Here is a 27280-nt window from a genome sequence, read left to right on the forward strand (position 1 = left end):
CTGTTCCCGACAGTGTGACAATAACCGAAAATCGGCAACAATAGCGCCGATCCCTGGTTATTGGCACCGCTGATAACCAGGGATCAGTGCTGAAAATCCGGTTATCGTTGTCGCTAGACAAGCGCCGTAAAACCAGATCGCCGATAACCAGGGACTGGCTGTAAAATGTAATTTATGAAAATAGAAAATTCCGTAGGGCAACTAACCCTCAAACGCCAACTGGATGTACCATACGTCTTCGACTAAAAAATATTTTTTTAAATATTCGCGGAAAAATAATTATAGGCCTAGTTTGCGAAAGGTTTTGAATCACGCACCTTGAGGGATGCTGGGAGTTCACGGATCACGCTGTTGTTTTGTTTGTAAACGGTACCAAGATGCGCATGCGCGAATTTCTTCCTTCTCGCACCAGAAAGCATCAGCGGTGCATCGTCAGAGCGCGATACCTTGACGCATCCATGTTTTGCAGAACTTTGGCGAGTGTTTGCGTATTTGTGAGGCAACAGGACGTTTGCAGAGATGTCCCAATGTCGTCAGGACCGTGAAAGGCGCATACTGCCTGTCGGTAGTGAGCGTGTAAGACAAGTTTTAGACTGGGATGCTGGAGAGGGACCAAGCACCCAAGGTGACCCAGCTTCTCAACGCCGTGTTGTGCGGCCACGTGTAACCGAAGGGGACCAAGGACCACATCCCGTGCCTTTTACAACCCCTAGGAAGCATCAGGGTGTCCTGAGGTGCATCCGTAAGCATTTGGGAGGCCTCCAACAAAAGGACATTGACGAGTACTTGTTGGAGCTCGATCGAGAGCAGGTGGAAAGTCCTCATTTCGATGGCAGTTGGTCATCCAGTGATGAGGACATCACGCCTGATGTTAGTGATGACGAGTACTTGCCCCCAATGTCCGTACGGGAGCCACAGCAGGAAAGTGAGCTTGAATTTAGTGGTTTCAGTGCGTATGAAGGAGAGTCTGAGGAGGAGGAGGAGGCCCCGATCGTGGCTGGTGGGGACGAGACAGAAAGTGATGGTGAAAGTGAGGGAGATGGGCTAGTGGGGAGGGTGGGAGTGCGAAGTCGTACCCGCGCACGTGCACGTGAGCGCGCACGGGCCCGTAGAAGGTCGCAACGTCATGGCAGCTTGGGTGAAGGCCGTTCGTCCTAAAGTGATGAGGGGTGGTCGGAGGACCCCACCCCACCTAACATGCACCCATTCACGGCAGCACCTGGACTGACCGTCCCTGTGCCTCTCACTGCACTGGGGTTCATTCAGCTCTTCCTGACGCGGGAATTGCTGGAATACCTCGTTGCTGAGACGGCAGATTACGCTCGGTACTGCTGTGAGGAACTGCAGATGACGTTGTCGTATCGCTGGCAGGGCTGCAACCTCACGGACATAGCGCATTTTTTGGGGCTCCACATTTTTTTTTGGAATGATGCCTGCTGCCGACGTCAGGCAATATTGGAGGCGGAATTTTTTTTTAAGTACGCCCAATGTGCCTGGCATTATGTCCCGTGATAGTTTCCTGGCGTTGGACAGGTATTTCAACGCCTTCAACTGAAGGGCAGTACCCCAGAATAACCCCGACCGCCTATCTTAGTCTGCCCAGTGTTGGAGTACATTTGTGAACGGTCCCAGTTTCTCCTGGTTCCTTCCAAGAACCTTTCTTTGGATGAGGGGATGATGCCATACAAAGGGCATCTAAGTATAAAAGTGTACAACCCCAAGAAGCCAAAGAAATATGGTGTAAGGTTATTTTTTATTACGGAATCCAACACTGGATACGTTGTGGACTTCTCGGTGTATTCTGGGTCTTCTCCACGCTGCGTGACACTGTCTTCGGTCTTGTGGGTCGTTTCCGTAACCAGGGATACCACCTGTTTATGGATAATTATTATAACTCGGTATCCCTGGCCCAGGAACTGTATGAAGCAGGTGTGCACGTCAGTGGTACCCTTTTGTTGGTGCATGGGGTCCCGAATGTCCTCAAGAGGTTTGCTAGCCAGCCGCAACATCTGGCAAGAGGAGAGACAGAGTGGCGGAGGAAGGGAGATGTCTTCGTCATCTGTTGGAAGGGGGTCCGACTCGTGCCCATGATTACGACGAGTCATGAGCCCATCCAAGAAGAGATCATTCAGCGGAAGAAGACACATCGGCAGGGCCGAGTTACATATGAGGAGTTTCGTGTCCAACGCCCTACTGTCATCGGGCACTACAACAGGCAACTGGGAGGAGTTGATCTCTTTGATCAACTCATCCAGTATTATCCCTTTGCCAGGAGAACCAAGAGGTGGACACAGAAGCTCCTCAAATACCTCCTTCAGTTGGCCCTCCAGAATGCCTACATCCTCTACTGTGGGTACAATTCTGACGCTCGGAGGTTGTCCAACATCCGGTTTCTTGAGGTGGCTGGGAATGCCCTCATAAACTTTAATCCAGAGGAGTGGCCTTCCAACACCGCCTCCTTGCCCCGAGCTCCAGATCTGCCCCGAGAGGAAAGGGCAGATGTCGCTAGGAGGGCCAACCTCGGTCTTCCTGCTCCTGCCGACGCCGCCCCTGCTGCCACCGCCCTTGATGATGCCGCCGCCCTCCCTCACATTCCAATGTCCCGTCGGGTAGTCGACCCTGTGTGTCGGCTGCAGGCAGGGGATCACACACTGGAGCTCCTAGAAGGGCGTAAGCAGAAACGGTGCCGGGTGTGCCATATTAATGGCAGAAGAAGAGACACCCAGTACGTCTGTCGCACCTGCAAGGTAGCACTTTGCAGGTTCGGGGAGTGTGACCGCAAGTACCACACTGCGGTCATATATTGGAGTGTGCCTACCCGAGCGACACCGGAGGGCTCAGCGGGCCACCGAGGGCGGCGGGCCGCCGAAGGGCGGCGTCTCCCTCCTCCACCTGTGCCTCGTCATGTCGAGAGGAAAAAAATGCAAGACTCTTCAATGGAGGAGGGAGAAAACAAGAACAGAACGAAGAGTCAGGATTACGAGTGAGTATTCTGCATTGATTTGATATTTAGTTTTATATTACAAAATTTTATATATCTGTATTTATTGGTGTTTTGTATATTGTTTCGTTTTATGCAAAAAAAAAGTTTTTCACCTGCATTCCTTTTAGTTATGTATTTGTACCAAAGTAAAATACAATATATTATATATATGTGTATATATGAATATATATATATATATATATATATATATATATATATATATATATATATATATATATATATATATATATATATATATATATATATATATATATATTTGGGTCTTTTTGGGTAAGCAAAAAATTTAACATTCTAGTGATATTCAATCATTTACCTTCATTTTGCAACAAACGGGAAGTCTCTAGCACAATATTTCGATTTATGGTGAATTTTTGAAAAAAACTTTTTCCCTCCCTCCGCGTGCGGGAAATCCGCTGAAAATGTCAGCATTTCTTGAGTCACCTTGTCATAATTTTAGCGCCGTTTTATATTATTCGTTACATAAAGTGTTATACATCAAAATGTGCCCAATTTCATGTAGAATACAACAAAAAATAAATCATGGTTGTAGCTTTTATCGGTTTTGAAATATTTTCATATAAATCACGATAACTGACAAAATTTTAACCTTCGGTCAATTTTGACTCAACAGAAATGGTAGAAAAACGCAATTGTAAGCCAAAACTCTTACATTCTAGTAACAATCAATCCTTTACCTTCATTTTGCAACAAACAGAAAGTCTCTAGCACAATATTTCGATTTATGGTGAATTTTTGAAAAAAACTTTTTCCTTCCTTCTGCACGCGGGAACCCCGCTGAAAATCCTAGCATTTCTTGAGTCACCTTGTCATAATTTTTTCGCCGTTTTATATTATTCGTTACATAAAGTGTTATACATCAAAATATGCACAATTTCATGTAGAATACAACAAAATATAAATCATGGTTTTAGCTTATAACAGTTTTGAAATATTTTCATATAAATCACGATAACTGACAAAATTTTAACCTTCGGTCAACTTTGACTCGACCAAAATGGTCAAAAAAACGCATTTGTAAGCCAAGCCTCTTACATCCTATTAACAATCAATCATTTACCTTAATTTTTTAACAAACGAAAAGTCTCTAGCACAATATTTCGATTTATGGTGAATTTTTGAAAAAAACCTTTTCCTTCCCTCCGCACACGGGAAATCTGCTGAAAATCCTAGCATTTCTTGAGTCACCTTGTCATAATTTTTTCGCCATTTTATATTATTCGTTACATAAAGTGTTATACATCAAAATATGCGCAATTTCATGTAGAATACAACAAAAATATAAATCATGGTTTTAGCTTATAACAGTTTTGAAATATTTTCATGTAAATCACGATAATTGACAAAATTTTAACCTTCGGTCAAATTTGACTTGACCAAAATGGTCGAAAAACGCAATTGTAAACCAAAACTTTTACATTCTAGTAACAATCAATCATTTACCTTCATTTTGCAACAAATGGGAAGTCTCTAGCACAATATTTCGATTTATGGTGAATTTTTGAAAAAAACTTTTTCCTTCCCTCCGCGCACGGGAAATCTGCTGAAAATCCTAGCATTTCTTGAGTCACCTTGTCATAATTTTTTCGCTGTTTTATATTATTCGTTACATAAAGTGTTATAAATCAAAATGTGCGCAATTTCATGTAGAATACAACAAAAAATAAATCATGGTTTTAGCTTTTAACAGTTTTGGAATATTTTCATATAAATCATGATAACTGACAAAATTTTAACCTTCAGTCAACTTTGACTCAACCAAAATGGTCGAAAAACGCAATTGTAAGCCAAAATTCTTACATTCTAGTAACAATCAATTCTTTACCTTCATTTTGCAACAAACGGAAAGTCTCTAGCACAATATTTAGATTTATGGTGAATTTTTGAAAAACTTTTTCCTTACGTCCGCGCGCGGGAAATCCGCTGAAAATGTCAGCATTTCTTGAGTCACCTTGTCATAATTTTTGCGCCGTTTTATATTATTCGTTACATAAAGTGTTTTACATCAAAATGTGCGCAATTTCATGTAGAATACAACAAAAAATAAATCATGGTTGTAGCTTTTATCAGTTTTGAAATATTTTCATATAAATCACGATAAATAGAAAAAAATTGACCTTCGGTCAACTTTAACTCGACCGAAATGGTAAAAAAATGCAATTGTAAGCTAAAACACTTACAGCCTAGTAATATTCAATCAATTTCCTTCATTTTGAAACAAACGGGAAGTCTCTAGCACAATATTTCGATTTATGGTGAATTTTTGAAAAAAACTTTTTTATGTTCGCGCGTTACGAAGTCATGCATCATTTTGTGATAATATTTTCTCTGTGTTGCTTTGATCGTTTTACAATCTGTTATATACCAAAATCATTGCAATTTAGTGTACAATACAATGAAAAAAAGTAACTCATTAGCTTTAACCGTTTTGCTTACAGCGCGATTTGTATACAATTATATGAAATTTTTTTTGCGGTCATATATTCCAATATTTATATATGATAATGATATTATTTTTCATTTCTGATGGTTGCATACTAAACTTCAGGCAATGACAAAAAAAGGAGCCAAAAATGAACTCAATGTTAAAAACTAAGCGTGCTGTGATTTTTTGAAAAAAACTTTTTTTCCGCTTCGGCGCTCACTCCCGAATGCCGCCGGCATATGACAGACACTTTCGTAAATATAGGCTCGGCGTTAGAGGGCTAATATAAAAAAAATGACATTTTTATAATAAAATAAAGTTTCACATATACTTACAGGTAATTACATAGCTATAGTTTCCACTTTAACGGCAGCTTAGATTCAAACTTTCGCTGGTAGCGCTTCAATACAGTTTGTGTAGGTGATCAGCCTGTCCCACTAACAGAACATTGGAATGACCTAGCAAACAATTCTCATTCATTTTATGCCTTATGTCCATCAAAGGGGAGGAGGGTGTGCTCCAATCATGTAATTACTTGGTAAGTATCTATAAAACTTTATTTTATTATAAAAATGTCATTTTTATATGTAACTTTCCAAGTAATTACACAACTGAATTCCACATTGACAGGACGTGGGATACATGGATATAGTATTCTATGCAAAAAACATTAAGTCATGTATAAACAGTAAATCATGTAATGAATTTGAAACAGAAAAGTTGCTAGCATTGAATACAATGCTTGTCGTCCCTTATTAGTTAAGAGAGCCTGCAGTATAAAACTGCAACTGGTTGACACTCAACTTTACCTGTAGTGGCGTGACAGTAGAGCCAAGGGTAGCCTCTACTTAAGTGGGCACTTTGTAGTGCAGGAGTACTCAGACGGCTACCAACACATCAGTGGAAATTATGCAGCTAAGGAGTTATCCAATAACTAGAAAATCTTTAATAGGTGTCCTTGCCCTGGGTGCAGTACCAGTGTAAAAAACAACCAGATACACTGTCACCTACACTGAAATAACACCACAATCCATCCACTGAGAGTGGTAGGTGCTCCAAGTACTTTGTACCTCCTGGCTCCTAAAAAACTCTATATCTCACCAGAAGGTGAAGAAACAGTAGGAGAAAATCTTATGCTTCCTGCTACCATACCATGCCAGTCACTATCCTGTGGTACTGCAGAATTTACACACTACTTAGCTGGCGCCAGGCGAGCTGAGGAAGCTCACGGATTGGTATAAATATCGCTGATGCCAGACTGTAGCTGGGGCCAAGAGAACTGGGCGCCAGCCGAGCTGCTGGGAGATAACGAAAGCCTTAAGCTCTAAAGCTGGTGTCAGACTGTAGTCGGTGCCAGGCAAGCTGAGCACCAGGGGAGCACAACGTTCTGGGTGCTGGGGGCTCTATAGCTGAGACAGACTTGCAGCTGGCACCAGGTAAGCTGGATGCCAGGCGAGCTAGCAACTTGAGGCTCTGGAAGCTCTACAGCTGGCGCCCGAAGAGCTGGGTGTCAGCAGATGACAGGTTTCACTTCTTAAGATAGTGAGGTTGATTATACACAGTGCAGAATAGAAGTAATGGCCATATGTTGAGACGTTCAATTTCCAGTAAGCAGATGCCAAATGGAAGTGTTTGCCTGAAAGCTGAAAGCTAAAGATATACTGGCTAATGACCTTAGGATGAATCTTGAGTGTTTCAAAATTCTCTAAAGGATGAAGGGCTATCTTAATCCAAGGATGAGGGGTTCTTGTCCAAACATCAAAGGACAAGAAAGCCCTCTAGATTATCAAGTCCTGTTCAGGTAAATACCTAAAAACTACATCTGGACAGAGAGTTCACTCTTTTCCCTCAGAGTTGGTGAGCACTTCTGGGTGCTTGGAGCATGCACTGGTGTCAGGAAAGCTGGACACCAGGCAAGTTAGGGATTCAGGAGCTGGACGCAGCTCCTGGAAGCCAAGGATGTCCGTTAAGCTCTAAGGGAGAAAGAATGGATCCAGGTCTTGAATGGATCCTCATTCTTGGCTAAAATCAAAGGAAAAAAACGAGGATAACAAATCTCTTGCTTCCTAACTGGGTGTGAAAAAGGCTTGAGAGGTCTTTGAGAAAAAGATGAAAGACCCAGGCCTCTGTGCTTAACCAGAGATAAGCATAGAGCTGTACCTCTTCAAGGAAAGCAAGAGAACCTTGATCTTCTCAGAAACAAAGAGGTACTCTGCAGCAGGGCCAGAGGCATCTAAAAAGAAGAGATGAAGAGTCTGTGACACCAGCTGTGGAAGATGACCACTAAATCTGGGAGACGGAGGAAGAGGGTGACTTCTGAATCTTGTAATAACCTCTGCAACACGTCTTGAAGATCCCTCGGAAGACAATTCTATGGACAGTCCAGCGCCTGTCTGGGCAAGTGCAGACCCCCCTGGTAGTATCTCTGAAGCTAGGTTGTCTGAGAAGACACAGTTTGGGGGAAAAGATCTTGAAGAGTCCACCAACCACTGCAAGTAACTGGAAACTGAGCCTGAGACTGTCCAGCGCTTCCTCGATCATGTAGAAGGTTCCTTGAAGAGGCAAACAGGTCCAAGGTTGGCTTGCCTCATACAATAGAGATTCTGACAACTCGGGATTGAAAGGTCATGGTGGGAAGAGGAAGCTTCTGACAGCCCAGTACGTCCTTTGACGCTTAGTCCCTGAATATATCAAATGACTAGAAGACTTGATTGATCTGTCAATGGAGGAGGAACTCTGCTGATTGGTCGAGAGGGAATGATAGATCCAGCTCCCAGCTTAAGTAGATGTGTTAGGACTGAGGTCTAATCCAAATAGACCACCATAGAGCTAGGGTTGAGCAATACTTGAGCCATAAGAGAAACGCTTTAGCTCTCCAAAGTATAAGTGAGGTTCTGTTCTTCTTGGGGACTGAGTCCTAGACATCTTCCTGGTTCTTCAAATGGGCTCCTTTGACCTAGATCTGAGGTGCTGAGAAGAAGACTAGAACTAAGCTCAGCAGAGGAAGAAATTCCCGTCGCACAAATCATGTTCAGACAGCCACCACTGGAAATCCAACTAAAGAAACCTGGGCTAAGAAACAACACAGAGGTGTCTGACTGTGTTTCCCCTTCCCGGTAAAGGTTACTGTCAAGAGCCTTCGAGCCCTTTTCCTTCAAAGATAATGAAGAAGTCAGTCGACATGTAAAGATTGAAGTAATGCCCAGACAAAAGGGAAGTCAAATACAGGAAGAGCTAGTACAGTAATCGGGAGAGGTCGAAGCACAGATTCCCAATTGGGAAGCCCTGTCCCTAAAGGCGGAACTAAAAAACTCTCTGGAGTTTGGACAGGGATCTGGAAGAGTGCTCCCTACATATCCAAGCTCCTATCCGATCGCCCTGGAGAATGGGTGAAAGAACTATCTGGATCGTCTCCCTCTTGACCTTCATCTACTGTCCAAGAGAGAGAAATGAAGAACTGTGGTCATGCAGCCCATCGTCAAGCGGCGAGTACAAGAAAAAGTGTCGAGTGCTCCAAAACTAGTGTTGGAACGGCATCATTTGGGAGGGAGCGATAGCCTATTGCATTAGAAGAGAGCACCAGAGATCTCCTTCTAGAGAATAAAAAACAAGAGCGGAAAAAAAACATCCAAGTCCACACATGACAGGGCATGGAAACAATCCAAGGATCCGAGCCTATGGCGCTGGGTGCTCTGACACTGGAAACTCGGACACTAGACTTTTGGTGGACGGTGTAACAGGCCCAAAAATTACTAAGTTGATGCTGAATGGTCTCCAATGAAGCATAGGAGTGGACAAAACTGACATAGAAGAGCAAAGAGGTAGTGTCTGTGGTCCCAAGTGTGGTGTTAGATAACTGACAACTGGCTTGAAACAGACAGGAGAATGAATGGACATAGGACACAGGTGGACACACAAACATGAGCTCAGACACTGGGCACTTGGACACTCGGACAGAGGCACTGGGTGCTCAGATGGTACTCGCTCGACCACTATGCACTCGGACACTGAACCTCAGAGGCCACTGAGCACTCGGACACTAGGATACATACGGACGTTCAGAACTTGGGGTCCCGGAAGTTGGGAGCTTGGAACTCAGGCGCTCGGAACCTGGGAGCTCTGAAGTTGGGAGCTCAGAACTCGGGAATTCGGAACTTGGGAGCTTGGAACTCAGGCACTTGGAACTTGAACGCTCTCTGACTCTGTCTGGATTCGGAGAGCAATGACGACAACCACTGACGCACCAAAACTGGGAAATACAGGCAGTCCCCGGTTATCAGTGTGGGTTCCGTTCTGAGGGTGTGATGATGGCACTTTTTCAGTAATTTTCGGGACGTATCAGCGCTGAAAAGCAACTATTTTCAGTTATCAGCACCTGTTAGGTAAATATTCTCACCAATACTCAATTATCAGCGGCGATAAGCGGAAATCGGCAATTTTTTTCGTCACAAGACAAGCCCCATAAAACTGGATTGCTGTTAACTGAGGACTGCCTGTATATCTTTACAACGGCCGAGATAAATCCGAAAAAACCGCCATTGGCATCACTAGTCTACATTGTGATCCATAACTAACCACACTGGGATCCCAAAATTGTCAATGGAGCCTCTTGTCCACACTGGGATCCTTATCTTGTTCACACTGGGATCTGTAAACTGAAAAAATGCCATCGGCACCACTGTGGCCAAGGCAAGAATATCTTAATGGACGCCTTTCCAATGGCTGTCCGTCAAGACCTGCAAACAACAGGCTCGAATGAGGAGTAACTATCCAGGAGCAAAACCCTCTTGGACTCACATGGACCAAGAGTATGCCCCCTCCAAGGTTTAGGGGAGTCTGACGGGGACTGGGTTTAAGAGATCTGATAGGCCCTGATAGTTACCTCCTCCACTACACATCCAACAAGAGGCCTTTCCAGTGGCTGTCTGTCCATACCTTGGACTGCAACAGGTTCAGTTGAGGGGTAACAACCAGTTTGCCACCAGATCCTTTGACTTCCAGTTTGCCTCCTCCCAGGAATTGTGGGGAGTTTGACAAGGACAAGGACCTTCTGTCTAGGAGCATTGGGGGAAAGAGCAGTCACCTCCTCCACTGCACTACACTTCACTAACAAGGTTAATATCTGTTAACCAAGACACAAGACTGGCAAAGGTATGGAAAGGGAAGCAAGGGAGCCAGGTGTGGGAGCATGTGATAAGACAGCTAGGAGAGAATTGGCGCCAGGGTGCTAGGGCTGAGGCCAAGCGCATGAGAGAGGGTGTTGGGGGCGAAGCTGGTGCCCAAGATCCATGCCAACAAGGTTCGTAGCGTGATCTGGCCGAGAACGTCAACTCGTAGCCGCCAACAAAAACCCCCTTTTCTCTCCTTACTACTTTCTGCCTAACACCAAGTTCTGCAGAGGAAGATGTGACGGTTTTGTCAAAAATTTATTTACTGGAGGCTTTCAGGAAGCATAGGTCCGGTAATATAATTACAAAAGTTACAGGCTTAATGAAATGGCAAAATACCCAAGAACTACTTTCAAGGCAATTATCTGTGGCTTGCGCACGAAGCATATGACCAATAAACAAACCATAAATTGCCAAAATTATGGCCTAATGAAAGATAATGATGCAATGTCGTGACATCTAAAAATTACTTTATAGCAAAAACATTACCAGCGTCTCACCAGTGGCCTATGGTCGGTAAACAGTTCATGAACTGCAAAAGCTAATGCCTAATGAAATGGCATAACATACGCCAATTACTTTATAATGGAATGCCGTAACATCTGAGAATTAATTTTAAGGCAAAACTATTATCTACAACTCACTAGTATATTAAGACCATAAAACAGTTCATAAATTGCAAAGGTTATGGCCTAACGAAAAGCCTAACATAAACCAATTATTTTATGATAGTGCCTAGACCAGTTACTTGATAATGGAGTGTTGTAACACTCAAGAATTACTTTTAAAAACAAAACTATTATCGGCAGCTCACTAGTAGTTTATAGCCGGAAAACAATTCTTAAATTGCCTAAGTTATAGCCTAACAAAAATGCGTAACATACAATTTACTTTTATAATGGAATGTCATAACAGCCGAGAATTACTTTTAATGCAAAACTATCATCGGCACCGCCAGAAGCCTAACCGGTAAACAAACCATCAATGCAAATGGTGTCGTTTACCGGCGGCTCAATGATGACTGAATCAACATAAAACAAAATAAGAAAAAACTTGAAGGCCATAATATATGCGTTCCGATGGTTGATTTACAGAATCCTCCATCAGAATCCGGTAAAATAACCAGAAAATAATTAAAAAGCTACTGCCAGACCAGGTGTTACCACCACGGACAGCAGGAAACGAATGAGAATTGTTTGCTAGGTCGTTTCAATATTCCGTTAGCGGGAAGGGCTGATCACCTACACAAACTATATTGAAGTGCTACCCATGAAATTTTAAACCTGAGCTGCCATTCAAGTGGAAACCATAGCTATGTAATTACTTGGCACGTTACTTATATAAAAAATCCAAATTTTACAAAATCTTAGGTTATTCAGAATTTCATCATTACTCAGTTCAAATTATTTTTTTAATTGTACAGATGAAACTTGAGTGCAGTAAATGTATTTAATGTGTGCATGTGTTCAAGTGTGGAAGCATATGACTTTTTGCATATTTTTAAAATTTCATTATTCATTCATCATTTAGTCCCAGTGCTTAACCTAAGGCTTAGACCCAGTACTCCATTTCATTTTAATCCTTCAGGCCAGCCCTATGAGAGCTGTTAATCAGCTGTGGTCTGGTTAAACTATTTTAATAATAATAATGTATACCTATATACAGTAATACCCTAAACTTGCGCGATTCGAGTTGCGCAAATTCACAGACACACGAACTTTTCATTGGAACCTAACTAATTGTCATACACGAGTTTTTCAAAGACACGCAAACATTTGCGAATACTGAGAAACACTGCAAAAGTGTTTATATTTAATTTTTTTATGTAATTTATAAGTTTTCAAGCTTTAACATGTAAACTGAATAACAATTAATAAAAGTATTAATTTTTCTCTCTCTCTCTCTTACTGAGATGAGAGAATTTTTATGGTACATGTATATTTATTTGTTTTGTATGATAAATAATTTTTTACCTAATAATAAGTACTAATTTTCAAATAATAATAATAATAATAATAATAAAACCTAATTACAAAATTCGTATGTGATGCATATTTTAAACAAACAAATTCTTTCCCTCATCTTTTGAGAAGCAGCTTGAACACAAAGCTGTCAGACATGTCACTTGAACATGACAAGAAAGGGGGAATGTTGCTGATTAGTGGGTCAAAGATTTCTTACATAACTCTCTCTCTCTCTCTCTCTCTGTCTGTCTGTAATAATTCATAAAAAATTTCACTCTCTTAAGTAAGGATAACTGTTATCTCTCTCTCTCTCTCTCTCTCTCTCTCTCTCTCTCTCTCTCTCTCTCTCTCTCTCTCTCTCTCTTTCGTAGTTAGAGCAACCCACATATTACTGTTTCTCTGTATGTCTTTACCTGTATAGTAGATAATTTTAAATAGATCTAATTTTACCTGTACCATCTACAAACTGTAAATGTGCCATTCTAAAATATAGAGATATAGAGCATTTCAGAACAAAGAGAAAGAGACCGAATAAAGAATTTTTAAAAACGAGGTTGAAAAGACTTCTAAAAATAGATCAGTGGAATGGGGAGCGAGATGAAATTACAGTAACTTTAATTTCATTTAAAAGTTAGTTTCATACTGAATTTCCATCTTTTGATACCCAACGTAAGAATAACTTCTCTCTCTCTCTCTCTCTCTCTCTGTTATTCTCTCTGTCTCCATAATAATTCATAAATAATTTAACTTGATAATTCAAGTAAGGACAAACTCTCTCTCTCTCTCTCTCTCTCATGTGTTATTCTCTGTGTCCATAATAAATGATAAATAATTTCACTCTCTTAAGTAAGGACAACCCTTATCTCTCTCTCTCTCTCTCTTGTTCATAATTAGTGCTCACACATTTTTACAACTTATTATTTCTCTGTACGTCTTTACCTGTACAGCAGATAGTTTAAATTGATCTCATTTTACCTGTACAGTCTATGAAGTGTAAATGCGCCAGTGTGGCAAATACATTCTAACCATACAAACATAACTAAGGGTTGTATCAGTCCAAATAAAAAACACTGTTTGTTCATGAAAAAGCATTTCAGAATGAAGAGAAAGAGACGTAGAATAAAAAAAAGTTATTAAAAAAAGGTTGAGAAGACTTCTAAAAATAGATTTGTCGGAAGGGGAGAGACAGAAATTCTCTTCCAACTTTTTATTTTTATTTCAACCACCTATTTCTTTTTTTAAGGGTAATGTATTAAGCTAACTTTTAAGTGAAATTACAGTAACTTTAAATTTCATTTAAAAGTTAGCTTAATAATTTGGGAGCATGATTAGGGTCATATTTTGTATTTAAACTTTTGAATTGAGCATTTATTTGAATTTTTAGAGACTGTGCCAAGCTTACACGTAAGTTCGGGGTATGCCTGTAATTAGCCCTATCGGTGCTAACCACCTCATAGCCTGGTTAACGGCGGGGTTCCGTCGCTGGCCGAGCACTGCTAACCAAAAATCAGCGATAATAACACCAAAAACCCCACTTAACAGCACAGTTAACAGGATGTTGGCACCAAAATCCCCACTTAATGGCGCTGTTAACCAGAGATTGGTGCCGAAAATCCAGTTAATGACGTCGCTAGCCAAGTGCCGTAACACCGAAATGCCATTAACCAATGCTGCCGGTAAGCAGGGACTGCCTGTACTAGGTGCCGATGACACCATAAGTCGCATACATAGTGGAGATTAGCGCTTACCAAAACAACCTTTAGCCTAACACATTATACAAGACTATGAGCATAAAAAATGGAGAGGCAGGTGACGGAGGACACAGAACCACATCGCCCAGACAACTGACACAGTTCCCTGGCAGCAGACTCTTCCAACTGTCGCAGGGCAGTCCTAGGCCTGGGCTACAGAGGGACGAGGGCACCAACACATTACCTCTTATAAGGGAACGCAAAAATGATCACACATTATGGGGGTACAACCTTCGTACTGACCAAAATAAGGTTTATGTCCTTTTCAAGATTTTCAATAGTATGTTTTCCTGTACCAAAAGGGGAGCGGAAGGAAGAGCTAAAGAGGAAGCCTCAGTACTAACTAAAGCATTAGCAAAGGAAAAGCCTAGACTGAGAATGGATAACTACGGACAAAGGACCTGGAGAAGGGGGAGAAATGACAGGTTGATAACCTGGTCAAACTAACTGCTTTTGCAATCTATCTGCTTCCCTTCTCTTCCTATACTAACAAACCTAAGCAGAAAGTCCTTCGAAAATCCCTACTTCCTCACAGCTATTCTCAATGTCACACTTTATAACATTGCAGCCAATGTAAACAGTGTGCATCTCCTAGTAAACCAACAACCTGCCGTCATAGTAATCATTCCTACAGAACCTGACATTCTTAGCCTTGATTCCAGTGGAGGCACCCTAGAAAAAATAAATGTACAGTACTGTGATAGCAGCAAACAAGCACCTATACACAACGGCGGCAAGGAAAATTCTGACGAGCTAAAACATTTGAAACACAACTGGTGGAGAACAGGTGTACTAGGGGGTCATCTGATCTTGCCAACACGATGACTGTACTAGGGGGTCATCTGATCTTGCCAACACGATGACTTGCCTATTGGTGCGGAGATATACGGTAACTTTAACAGTAAGTAAGATTTATCCCAAATAAATAACATTAAAAAGAGCACTGGAGATGTATAAAAAATTGGTAGCCACATGAGTATAGCTTTCTCTCTTGTAACATTGATTAAAGGGGTACTAGCTACTTTGGTGTTAAAAAATCATAAAAAAACTATTGCAAATTAAGTGTTGAAACTTCATATATAAATACCACACAATATTGTTGTTTTTATGTATGTGTATAATTGTCCAAGTTATGATGTCATAACACAAAAAACCCCCCGTATTCGCAGGGGATGCATATCACACCCTCCGCGAATAGCTAAAACCAGTGAATACTTATAACCCTTCTAAAAACACTTAGAACTGCTTATTTTAATAGTTCAAACACTCACAAAACAAACTAAAAATGCTTATACAGGTGTTATCCTACTTATGATGGGGTTAGGTTCCAAAAAAAACCATCATTTGTTGGAAAAAATGTAAGAAATACCAAAACGTATCTCGAACATTGCCTAGCTTACACTAAGGTATTCGGTACCATGTATACATATAAGGTAGCCTAGTCTACACTATAAAATATACTCTTTACATACACGGTATAGTAATTATTATCAGCTAATTCTGGAGGTTCATGCAAAGTGACATGATAATTCAGTACAAAGAGAAATTGAATAACAAACAAGAATTAGCTTAGCCTAAACTATGGTATATTATATACATTCACGTTAGCGTAGCCTACATTATACTCTACTCTATATTCACATATCGTATTATACAAACATCAACATAACGAATATGCATCTTTTCCAAGGATCTCTTAAAATGTTATGCCTTAATTCACTGTATCCAATAATATTGTATATACAGTAGAACCACGGTCCTCGACTGTACTAGAACTCGAAATAATCAGATTTCAACACGAAATGTTGAGTAAATTTTAAGGCCGGAGTTCAAACAACAAACCGGAATCCGACCCGATGAATCATATGATGTTTGTAGAAAAAGAGTTTGAGCGGCTGCCGCTAGTTGGCGTTGTTGGTGGCGTTCTTTCCATGCTTATTTAAAAGCATTTAAAGCCCACACATGCTGCTGCTGCTGCTGTTGAAAAACAAGCCATATTATCACATGAAACTAATAATACAGTATTTATAAATCGAACTACTGTAGTCTGTTATCATAAAATTAAGAAAAATTTCCGAAATTACGTCGAACTGCAGCCTGTGGCAGCCAGGCTGCCGAGTTCCGGCGTAATTTCGAAATTTTTCTTAATTTTATGATAACAGACATACAGTAATTCGGTTTATAAATACTGTATTATTAATTTCATGTGATAATATGGCTTGTTTTTCAATGTTATCATTATTAACAACAGTTTTCATGTGTACCTGTTACAGTACATTCTGGTAGTGCCTATAAGGCTACTTAGCCTAGCCTATGGCTCTCGGTATATCATCGGTAATACGGCCGCATTGGTCATAGGTCAACTTTTTTGATACAGTATGCATTTACAAATGTAAAAAGTGCTTCTGATACGGTAAGTTATTCAACTCTACTTACTTTGAACCTATTTAATTGTAATTTGTGTAAAGTTTTGTATAAAAAGGCAAGGTTGGGGTAATGACTGGTGGTCAGGAATGGATTAATCCATTTTCAGTTATTTCTTATGGGAGAAATTAACTCAGAATTCGACAAAATCGAATCTCGACACTTCTTCTGGAACGAATTAGCGTCAAGAACCAAGGTTCTACTGTATTCTTATATTGCTTTTGTATCATAAATTGTGATCACAGCGATCAATGTTTTGGTTTGGAAATGTTTATGCATGTTTATTTCACCACATTAAACTCAGTTCAGAGCGCTTTTCTTGCTTCTAGTTAGCGTAAATGAATCTCTAGATACTTTACTTATATGGGGCAAGGTTATTTTTTGTTATACGAAGTGTTTTTAAGTCGAAATATAATACATCTCGTTGTGAAATTGATTTATTTATTATTTTCGTTGTGAAATTGATTTATTTATTATTTTCATTTATATATGACGATGGCTGTTTGGGGACGTTTGTTTTGTGTAAAAAAATTCAAGATTCCATTCTGTATTTTCACTTGATTTCATCATAATACAAGACTTACGTATTTATCGTTTATCGGCGTAAAAATAATAGTAAAGTGTTCTTTCATGGCCAGTAGTTTTGATTAAAATACTTTCTCTCCCATTTTAATTATGATCGAGTTTCATCCACGTTGCCGATGCACAATAATTTACAGTATAGTCATTAGCAGCTTGAACATTGTTTTCTCAGCTTCAGCTACAACTTGCAGCTTAAATTTAGCATTATATTTCCTTGACGATCTTTTATCGATACCGAATAAGGATATAATGTAAAAATATATCAGTCCTATTCTACTTAACGTCATTTGTGCCATAACTTACGGTAATTGTTTATTACCATATGATGGTTGAAATACCAGGTAAACGGCTGTTGTTATCCGATTCGGTTATAAGCAAAACAACAGTTTCTTGGTCAGTTGTTTATTGCTATACACATTTATGGATGGATGGATGTATGAGTTTTAGGGCAAAAGCCCAGGCACTGGCAAGAGTATAACGTTACTAACACTACTTTTATCATTCTCTTTTACTTTTTTTAACTAGATGATGGGATAAAGAGATGGAGGAAAATTTATCTATTGTAATTTGGTCTCTCACTGCCTGATTACGCTGCTGCCTGCGCCCGTGCGAAATTTAAAAATATTTTATAAATAACATTGTTGTATCGGTATTAATTGCTTACCCCATTGCAAAATCGAATTATTGTAAGGTGAATTATCGTAACTCGAGCATTACCTGAGTATTTAAATAGTTTTATCACAAAAAGTGCATTTAGTCATGAAAATGAGATGAAAATGCAATATTTAGTGAATATTTCTCAGTGAAAAATACTGCAAATGGGCGAATTTTCCGCGAATAATGGGTAGATACGTTCCCAAGAGAAATCCGTGAATACGTGAGTCCGCAAATAGTGAGACTGCGAATACAGGGGGTTTACTGTATACTTACTATTTTTGTTGTAGCAGCCTCAATACTTGATTATATACTTTAAATGAATTTTTTTCTGTGAATAGTTTGAAAGTGTCTAAATGCTTTGTCATAAAAACTTCTCCTTAATTATCCACATGCTATATAGTGTGGCCACATTATTAAGGAAACCCAAATGATGTCATAAAATGTTACAGTGCATTTATATTAATTTTCTTTTTATATTTAATATAAAAAAGTGACAAGTCAATTGCCTAAGCAATATCAATAGAATGCCAGTTTCAATAAAATAAGAGCACACTGGATTTTCTATGAATATTTGATTGTGCAATAATAACTTTTGAGATATTTGCCTGTACAGTTTAGAGGGACTCAATAGGGCTTGGTATGGAGCGAATCACAAAGCGATATATTCTCCCTCTCTTTCTAAGAGCAACTCAGTCTCATTTACTGAGTAGCTTCCTGTATTCCTACAATCGCCACAGTACCAACCAGGGTTGCTAAAAAAGCCGATTCCATACCGTCATCACTTATTTTTACTGGGTACAACAAGCATTATGGTGAGTAAATAGGGATGATTTCTGCTGCGAAGCAAGCTGGCTGCACCTTACACCCTCAGTGCCCCCGGGAGGCCCAACAGCCCACAAACTGATCTATGGTATTTTCCATGTGTTGTACAGTAAACTCCCATATTCGCGGTCTCATGATTCGCGAACTCACCTATTCACAGATTTCTCTATGGAACATATATACATATTATTCGCTGAAAATTCGCTGAAAATTCACCCATTCATGGTATTTTTCACTGAGAAATATTCACTAATTACTGTATTTTCATCTCATTTTCATGACTAAATGCACTTTCTGTGATGAAATTATTGAAATATTCAGGTAGTGCTTGAGTTGCGATAATTCGCCTTATGATAATTCAATTTTGCAATGGGGTAAGAAATTAATACCAATACGACATTATTCATAAAATATTTTTGAATTTCGCGTGGGTGCAGGTAGCAGCATACAATCAGGCAGCGAGAGAGACCAGATTACAATAGACCAAGTTCTTTTCCTCCATCTTCTTATCCCATCTTCTAGTTAAAAAAGTGGAAGAGAGTGATATAAGTATTGTTAATAACATTATATATACTCTTGCGTAAATGTGTACAGCCATAAACAACCGAACGAGAAACTGTTGTTTTGCTTATCACCAAATCGGATAACAATAGCCATTTTGCTTGTATTTCAACCATTGTACGGTAATACACAATTACCGCAGTTATAGCACAAATGAAGTTAAGTAGAATATGACTTGATATAAATTTACATTATACCCTTATTTGGTATGGATAAAAGATCGGCAAGGAAATATACTGCTAAATTTAAGCTGCAAGCTGTAGCTGAAGCTGAGAAAACACTGTCTGAGAAAACAATGTTCAGCTGAGAAAACAATGTTCAAGTTGCTAATGACTATAAATTATCGTGTATCAGCAACATGGATGAAACTCGACCGTAATTAAAATTGGAGAGAAAGTATTTTAATCAAAACTACTAGGCATAAAAGAACACATTACTGCAATTTTTACGCCAATAAACGATAAATATGTAAAGCTCGTATTATGATGAAATCAAGTGAAAATAGCGAATGGGATCTTGATTTTTTTCACACAAAACAAACGCCCCTAAAAGGCCATGTCATCTATCAACAAAAAAATTAGCTAAGTTAATTTCACAATGAGATGTATTTAAGTTATATTTCAACTTAAAAGCACTTCATATAACGAAAAATAACCTTGCCCCAAATAAATAAAGTATCTAGAGATTCATTTACGCTAATGAAAAGTAAGAAAAGCATTCCAAACCGAGTTAAATAAAGCGAAATAAACTTACCGGTTAATCGATTTCCAAACCAAAACATTGATTGCTATTGTCAGAATTTATAATACAAAAGCAATATAAGAATACTGTATATACAATATTGGATACAGTGAATTATGGCATAACATTTTAAAAGATCCATGGAAAAGATGCATATTCGTTATGTTAATGTTTGTATAATACGATATGTGAATATAGAAAAGTATACCTTAGTTTAACCAGACCACTGAGCTGATTAACAGCTCTCCTAGGGCTGGCCTGAAGGATTAGATTTATTTTATGTGGCTAAGAACCAACTGATTACCTAGCAACGGGACCTACAGCTTACTGTGGAATCCGAACCACATTACTGTATAATGAGAAATTAATTTCTATCACCAGAAATAAATTTCTCTAATTCTTCATTGGCCGGTCAGAGAACCGAATGTGGGCCCAGCAGAGTGCTTGCTGAGAACGATACCAACCCATCCAATGAGGAACTTGTGAATATAGAGTACAGTATATGTAGGCTAAGCTAACGTATATGTATACAATATACCATAGTGTAGGCTAAGCTAATTTCTCTTTGTATTGAATTATCATAAGTCACACTGCATGCACCTCTAGAATTAGCTGATATTAATAATTACTATACCGTGTATGTATAGAGCATACTTTATAGTGTAGGGTAGGCTACCATACATGTATACATGGTAACAAATACCCTAGTGTAGGCTAGGCTACATTCAAGATACATTTTTTCCAACAAATGATGGTTTTTTTTTTACATTAACCTCGTAAGTAGGATAATACCTGTATGAGCATTTTTAGTTTTTTTGTGTGCTTGAACTATCAAAATAGGCAGTTCAAGTGTTTTTAGAAGGGTTCTAAGTATTCACGGGGGGTGTGGTACACATCCCCCGTGAATACGGGTGGTTTACTGTAATGGGTTCTTGAATGCTTTCTGAAGAAATTTAGCTGTATTGTAAAATTTCAATTGTTTTTTATCCCAAATTAGCTAGTCACCACTTGATATATACAGATGAATCATTTTAATTATCCTTTTGCAGGGTTACTTCACAATGAAAATATTCTAAGTAATATTCAAATAACTTAGGAATCACAATTTACCTTCATTTGTAAAATTCACAATATTCTAATTGTAGAGAAACCCTTACATGACAGGAATTTTAGATGGCAATCATATCCCCCACTAGTCATCCCTTTGTTAATGGCCAGAGATATTAAAAACAAATTTATAACTTTTAAACCACTTAAATCTTACAGGTTTTCAAAACTTCCTTCTTTCTCAATACCTATATCTAACTTTATTCATATTTTCCTATAGCACATACAACAGCAGCTCAATGTACAATGAGCATAGATAAAATCAACACTTGATAAAAACATCAAAAAAGAATATTTTAATTTTTTTTTCTGATTTCCTCTGAAATTCCATCTGGAATAAATAACTACCAATGACACAGTCAAGAAGAAACAGCAATGAACAAAAGCTTCATTGGGACATCCTGTTGCCATCCAGAATCACAGCAATGGAATGAAAGTGACAATGCAACTTTTAAGACTCAAATTTATGGGTTATAACAATATACAACTCTTCAAATGTTTAAAACTTATACTACTACTAAAAGCTTATTATCTTACTGCCTATGGGACAAATAAAGACTTATTTTCTCTCATACTTACCACAAAGTGAGTGAGAGAGTGAATGTGATTCTCAAAGAATGATCTGTCTGAATATCTACCAAACTGGCAGCATTTGCTGGGATTGGCATACTCATGAACCACCTAAAATGAAAACATTAAATGTTAAAATTTTCAAAAGAATCAATTTACATGTGCATACAAAATCAGACAATTCAAGAGTTTAATATAACCTTACACTCTTTAGAGTTTCATATTTTCAAAAGCAGAATTTCATAATTGTCCTTTTAAAATGAAATTGAAATACTGCTTTCCACCAAGAAACACAAAAATAGGCAATCTTTGAAGAGTGAAACTTCTTGACTATCAGCAAGGATATGTGACATTTAAGTACAGTACAAAACCCTGAGAAAATATGCAAACAGTACTGTATATTTAATTCTATACATTTACTACATAAACCTCTTTGCTTAACTGTAACACCATTTATATTGTATGTAACTACATAACTGAGTATAGTATTGCTTAACCCTTTAACGCTGAAGCCCTATTTACAAAAACGTCTCCCGTATGCCGGCGGCGTTCAGTGAGTTAGTGCCGAAGCGGAAAAAAATTTTTTTTCAAAAAATCACAGCACGCTTAGTTTTTAAGATAAAGAGTTCATTTTTGGCTCAATTTTTTTGTCACTGCCTGAAGTTTAGTATGCAACCATCAGAAATGAAAAAAAATATCATTATCATATATAAATATTGGAATATATGACAGCGAAAAAAAAAACTCATATATAATTGTATACAAATCGCGCTGTAAGCAAAACGGTTAAAGCTAATGAGTTAATTTTTTTAGTTGTATTGTACACTAAATTGTGATGATTTTGGTATATAACAAATTTTAAAACAATCAAAGCAACACAGAGAAAATATTATCACAAAATGATGCATGAATTAAATAACGAGCTCAGACGTAAAAAATTTTTTTCAAAAATTCACCATAAATCGAAATATTGTGCTAGAGACTTCCGTTTGTTGAAAAATGAAGCTAATTGATTGAATATTACTAGACTGTAAATGTTTTAGCTTACAATTGCAGTTTTCGACCATTTCGGTCGATTTAAAGTTGACCGAAAGTCGAATTTTTTCTATTTATCGTGATTTATATGGAAATATTTCAAAACTGATAAAGCTACAACCATGAGTTATTTTTTGTTGTATTGTACATGAAATTGTGCACATTTTCATATATAAAAGTTTATGTAACGACTAATATAAAGCGGTGCAAATATTACAACAACGAGACGAAAGAATTTCTGAGATGTTCGGCGGAGTTACCGCGCAGACATAAGGAAAATGTTTTTTTAAAAAATTCACCATAAATCGAAATATTGTGCTAGAGACTTCCAATTTATTGCAAAATGAAGTTGAACGATTGAATATTACTAGAATGTAAGAGTTTTAGCTTACAATTGCATTTTTACCATTTCGTCGAGTTAAAGTTGACCAAGGTTGAAATTTTGGCAGTTATCGTGATTTATGTGAAAATATTTCAAAACTGATAAAAGCTACAACCATGAGCTATTTTCTGTTGTATTCTACATGAAATTGCGCACATTTTCATATATAAAAGTTTATGTAATGACTAATGTAAAACGATGCAAACATTACAACAACATGACGAAAGAATTTCTGAGATGTTCGGCTTAGTTACATGCGCAAGAGATGTAAGGAAAAAATTTTTTTTTCAGAAATTCACCATAAATCAAAATATTGTGCTAGAGACTTCCAGTTTGTTGCAAAATGAAGGTACATGATTGAATATTACTAGAATGTAAGAGTTTTAGCTTATAATTGCATTTTTTACCATTTCGGTCGAGTTAAAGTTGACCAAGGTTGAAATTTTGGCAGTTATCGTGATTTATATGAAAATATTTCAAAACTGATAAAAGCTACAACTATGAGTTATTTTCTGTTGTATTCTACATGAAATTGCGCATTTCCATATATAAAACTTTATGTAACGACTAATATCAAACAGTGCAAACATTACAACATGATTTCTGGCGGACGTAAGGAAAAGTTTTTTCAGAAATTCACCAAAAACTATTGTGCTAGAGACTAATTTATTGCAAAATGAAGTTAAACGATTGAATATTACTAAATGTAAGAGTTTTAGCAGTTTCGCAAAAGTTGACCCGGAAGCTTGAAATTACAGTTATCGTGATTTATATGAAAATATTTCAAAACTGATAAAAGATGAATTTTCTGTTGTATTCTACATGAATTTTTCCATATATAAAACTTTATGTAACGACTAATATCAAACAGTGCAAACATTAACATGAAAAATTTCTGGCGGTTTTTTCAGAAATTCACCATAAATCGAAATATTGTGCTAGAGACTTCCAATTGGTTGCAAAATGAAGGTAAATGATTGAATATTACTAGATCATAAGAGTTTAGCTTAAAATTGTGTTTTTTTACCATTTTGGTCAAGTCAAAGTTGACCAAAGGTTGAAATTTTGGCAGTTATCGTGGTTTATATGAAAATATTTCCAAACTGATAAAAGCTACAACCATGAGTTATTTTCTGTTGTATTGTACATGAAATTGCACACATTTTCATATATAAAACTTTATGTAACGACTAACATAGAACAGTGCAAAAATTACGACAAAATGATGAAAGAATTTATGAAATTTTCGGCTGAGTTACCGCGCAGACGTAAGAAAAAAGTTTTTTCAAAAATTCACCATAAACCGAAATATTGTGCTAGAGACTTCCAATTTATTGCAAAATGAAGGTACATGATTGAATATTACTAGAATGTAAGAGTTTTAGCTGACAATTGCGTTTTTCGACCATTTCGGTCAAGTCAAATTTGACCGAAGGTTGAAATTTTTTGTAGTCGACGTATGGTACGTCCACTTGGCACCCAACAGACAATTTTAGTCGACGTATGATATGTCCAGTAGGCGTTTAAGGGTTAATGGCTGTATGACCATATTTGCAACAGTTCTTGCATTGCATGAGTTTGAGAACATAGTCTTAGTTCCTTGTTTAATCCCAATATTTTAATTTTCAAATCAAGGTTTGGCCACTGAACTTTATTTTTGCTATTTTGATAGATTTATTTTTGTCTTTCCTGCTTGGGACCTCATATAGTTGGCAGTCTTCAACATTGCTGTATCTTTTCTGTAATGAATCTAGAAACATTGATTTGTTTTGTATTTCTTCTTCTAGATTTGGTAATATCACTGTGCCTTGTACACTGTTCATGGTATCATGCCTTGTAACACTTATATTTATGTTCTTTATATTTTTAATATTTTGATAATTTCCTGATTGGATTCTGGTTGTTGTTTCAACCAACCATTCCCTTTTTTTAATTTGTCTTATGCTCATCGCTTGTGATGGGCATCGGTTCAACAATTAATTTTAATAAGGATATTTCTTGGTCGGCTTGTAAATTCAAAAACCTTGACCAGTTTGATTCTCCAAAAAGAGAATCAAAGTGAACCAAGGTTGAGTCAGGTCTATATTTTCTTTTATTTATTCTTTTAGGCTCCAAAGGGACCATGGTTGAAAAATTTGAACTATTTTTTGTTCCTTATTTTGACAGGGACACAGGCACAGAAACATCTGGCTCAAAGGAGAATCGTTCCATTGTAACAATGCCAAATCCTTTCTTTACAGGGATATCCTTTTTCCCACATGGGTTGTCAACAATTGGAGAATTTTCAATCTCCAAAACAGGTGCAGAGGTCATCATCTGTGCCAAAACAGCATCATCAGAGGGCCCAGGGGTACTCGATTCTTTAACTTACTATTCATAAAGATCGAATAGATAGAAAAATAAACCTGAAAACTTTAAAAAGATATCATTAGCCTTTCATGGGGTTTATTCTTTCACTAATGGCACAAGTGAGAGCCAACTCCCAAATGTCCACCCCCTACCCTACCCCACAGGGGATGGAACAATACGATTAGAATGGCCCAAGTGTAAGCCAAACCTGCTTGCTAGGACCAAGAGTATTACAAGAATACAATCATCCCCACCCTAATCGTATCACGGGCAAACCGGATAGAATGCCGAGAGTCCTATCCCCAGAGCTAGACCCAGCTGGAATCCATGGCCCAGCCCCACAGAATAGTTCCACCCTTGAGAGATCAGTCTGATATCTCTCAGGTCCAAACATTATCAGGTAGCTGATGATCCTACCACAGTTCTCACTATTTAGCTTCGGATATAAACCCAATCCCAGCTATATCTTTTTCTATTTAACAGGCCCAATAAATTTCAGCGAAAGTGGAAAATTCCACAAAATTAGTCAAAAGCAATATGAAATAATATATGAGACTCCTGGACTCAAACCTGGGAACAAATTCCTGGGGTTCAAGAGCCCCCTCACCAGGTCAAGGTGGTCCCATATCAAGGGGGCTGACTCTTCCAGGTACAAGAAGGACTTCTATCTCACTTTCCTGGTACTGGCTTGGAAGAGCTCTTCTCAACTGCTTTGGATGCGAACTGGACATTTGTACGGGTCCTAAGTGACACTCTAGATCTTCCTCCACGATAGGGCTGCTGCTGGAGGGGTGGGGTAGTCCTGGCTAGTGCTGGAGGGGTGGGGTAGTCCTGGCTAGTAAAGAAGTCGGTTCATTGGGACGTCTAGAAAACTGGGCCAGCAAGCCTTGTGTAGTTTTCTTTTGTAGGTCTCAAGAAATTTCCTACACTGTGTCTTGAAAAAGTATACCTTAGTTTTACCAGACCACTGAGCTGATCTTGAGGGAAGAGATGATTTTTGTCTAGGGGCGAGAACAAAAGAGCAGGCTTTTGAGTCTGGTTAACTCCCTAGGAAGTAAAGGAGCACCAGAGCTCTCTTTTCTTCAGTACAATCAAATCCTACACAATTTGACCTGCACGAACTCACAGACACACGAACTTTTCACTGGAACCTGACTAATTGTCTTACATTACTTTATCACAGACACATGAGAGAGAGAGAGAGAGAGAGAGAGGTTGTCCTTACTTAAGAGTGAAATTATTTCGGAGAGAGAGAGAGAGAGAGAGAGAGAGAGAGAGAGAGAGAGAGAGAGAGAGAGAGAGAGAGAGAGAGAGAGATAAGGGTTGTCCTTACTTAAGAGTGAAATTATTTCGGGGGGGGAGAGAGAGAGAGAGAGAGAGAGAGAGAGAGAGAGAGAGAGAGAGAGAGAGAGAGAGAGAGAGAGAGAGAGTGTTATTCTTACGTTAATTTCAAAATATGGAAATTCACAATTTATGAGGGAAAAGGAAAAAAAAAAAGAAAGAGAGAGAGAGAGAGAGAGAGAGAGAGAGAGAGAGAGAGAGAGAGAGAGAGAGCACTAGAAATCCTTTGACATGCTCCTGGCAATGATTGACATATTTGACAGCTTTGCCCTCACCCCTTTCTTCAAAGGTTTCACCAAAGATCGGGAAATAATATTTGTTTGTTTAAAATACCACATAATTTATTACCGAAATATATAAATTTTGTAATTACAGTTTC

At 38.4% G+C, this 27280-nt stretch overlaps 1 protein-coding gene across 2 annotated transcripts in view; it reads right to left on the reverse strand.

The window, feature by feature from the left end:
* Nucleotides 1-27280, reverse strand: part of LOC136845727 (uncharacterized) — a 288481-nt gene that overhangs the window by 123976 nt on the left and 137225 nt on the right. For both annotated transcript variants that reach the window (XM_067115930.1, XM_067115931.1), the window contains exon 9: nt 21804-21905. In XM_067115930.1, the coding sequence (XP_066972031.1) occupies nt 21804-21905 (102 nt within the window). The remainder of the gene's footprint in view (nt 1-21803; nt 21906-27280) is intronic.

Source organism: Macrobrachium rosenbergii, chromosome 14 (assembly GCF_040412425.1).
Source record: "Macrobrachium rosenbergii isolate ZJJX-2024 chromosome 14, ASM4041242v1, whole genome shotgun sequence".
Classification (NCBI taxonomy): domain Eukaryota; kingdom Metazoa; phylum Arthropoda; class Malacostraca; order Decapoda; family Palaemonidae; genus Macrobrachium; species Macrobrachium rosenbergii.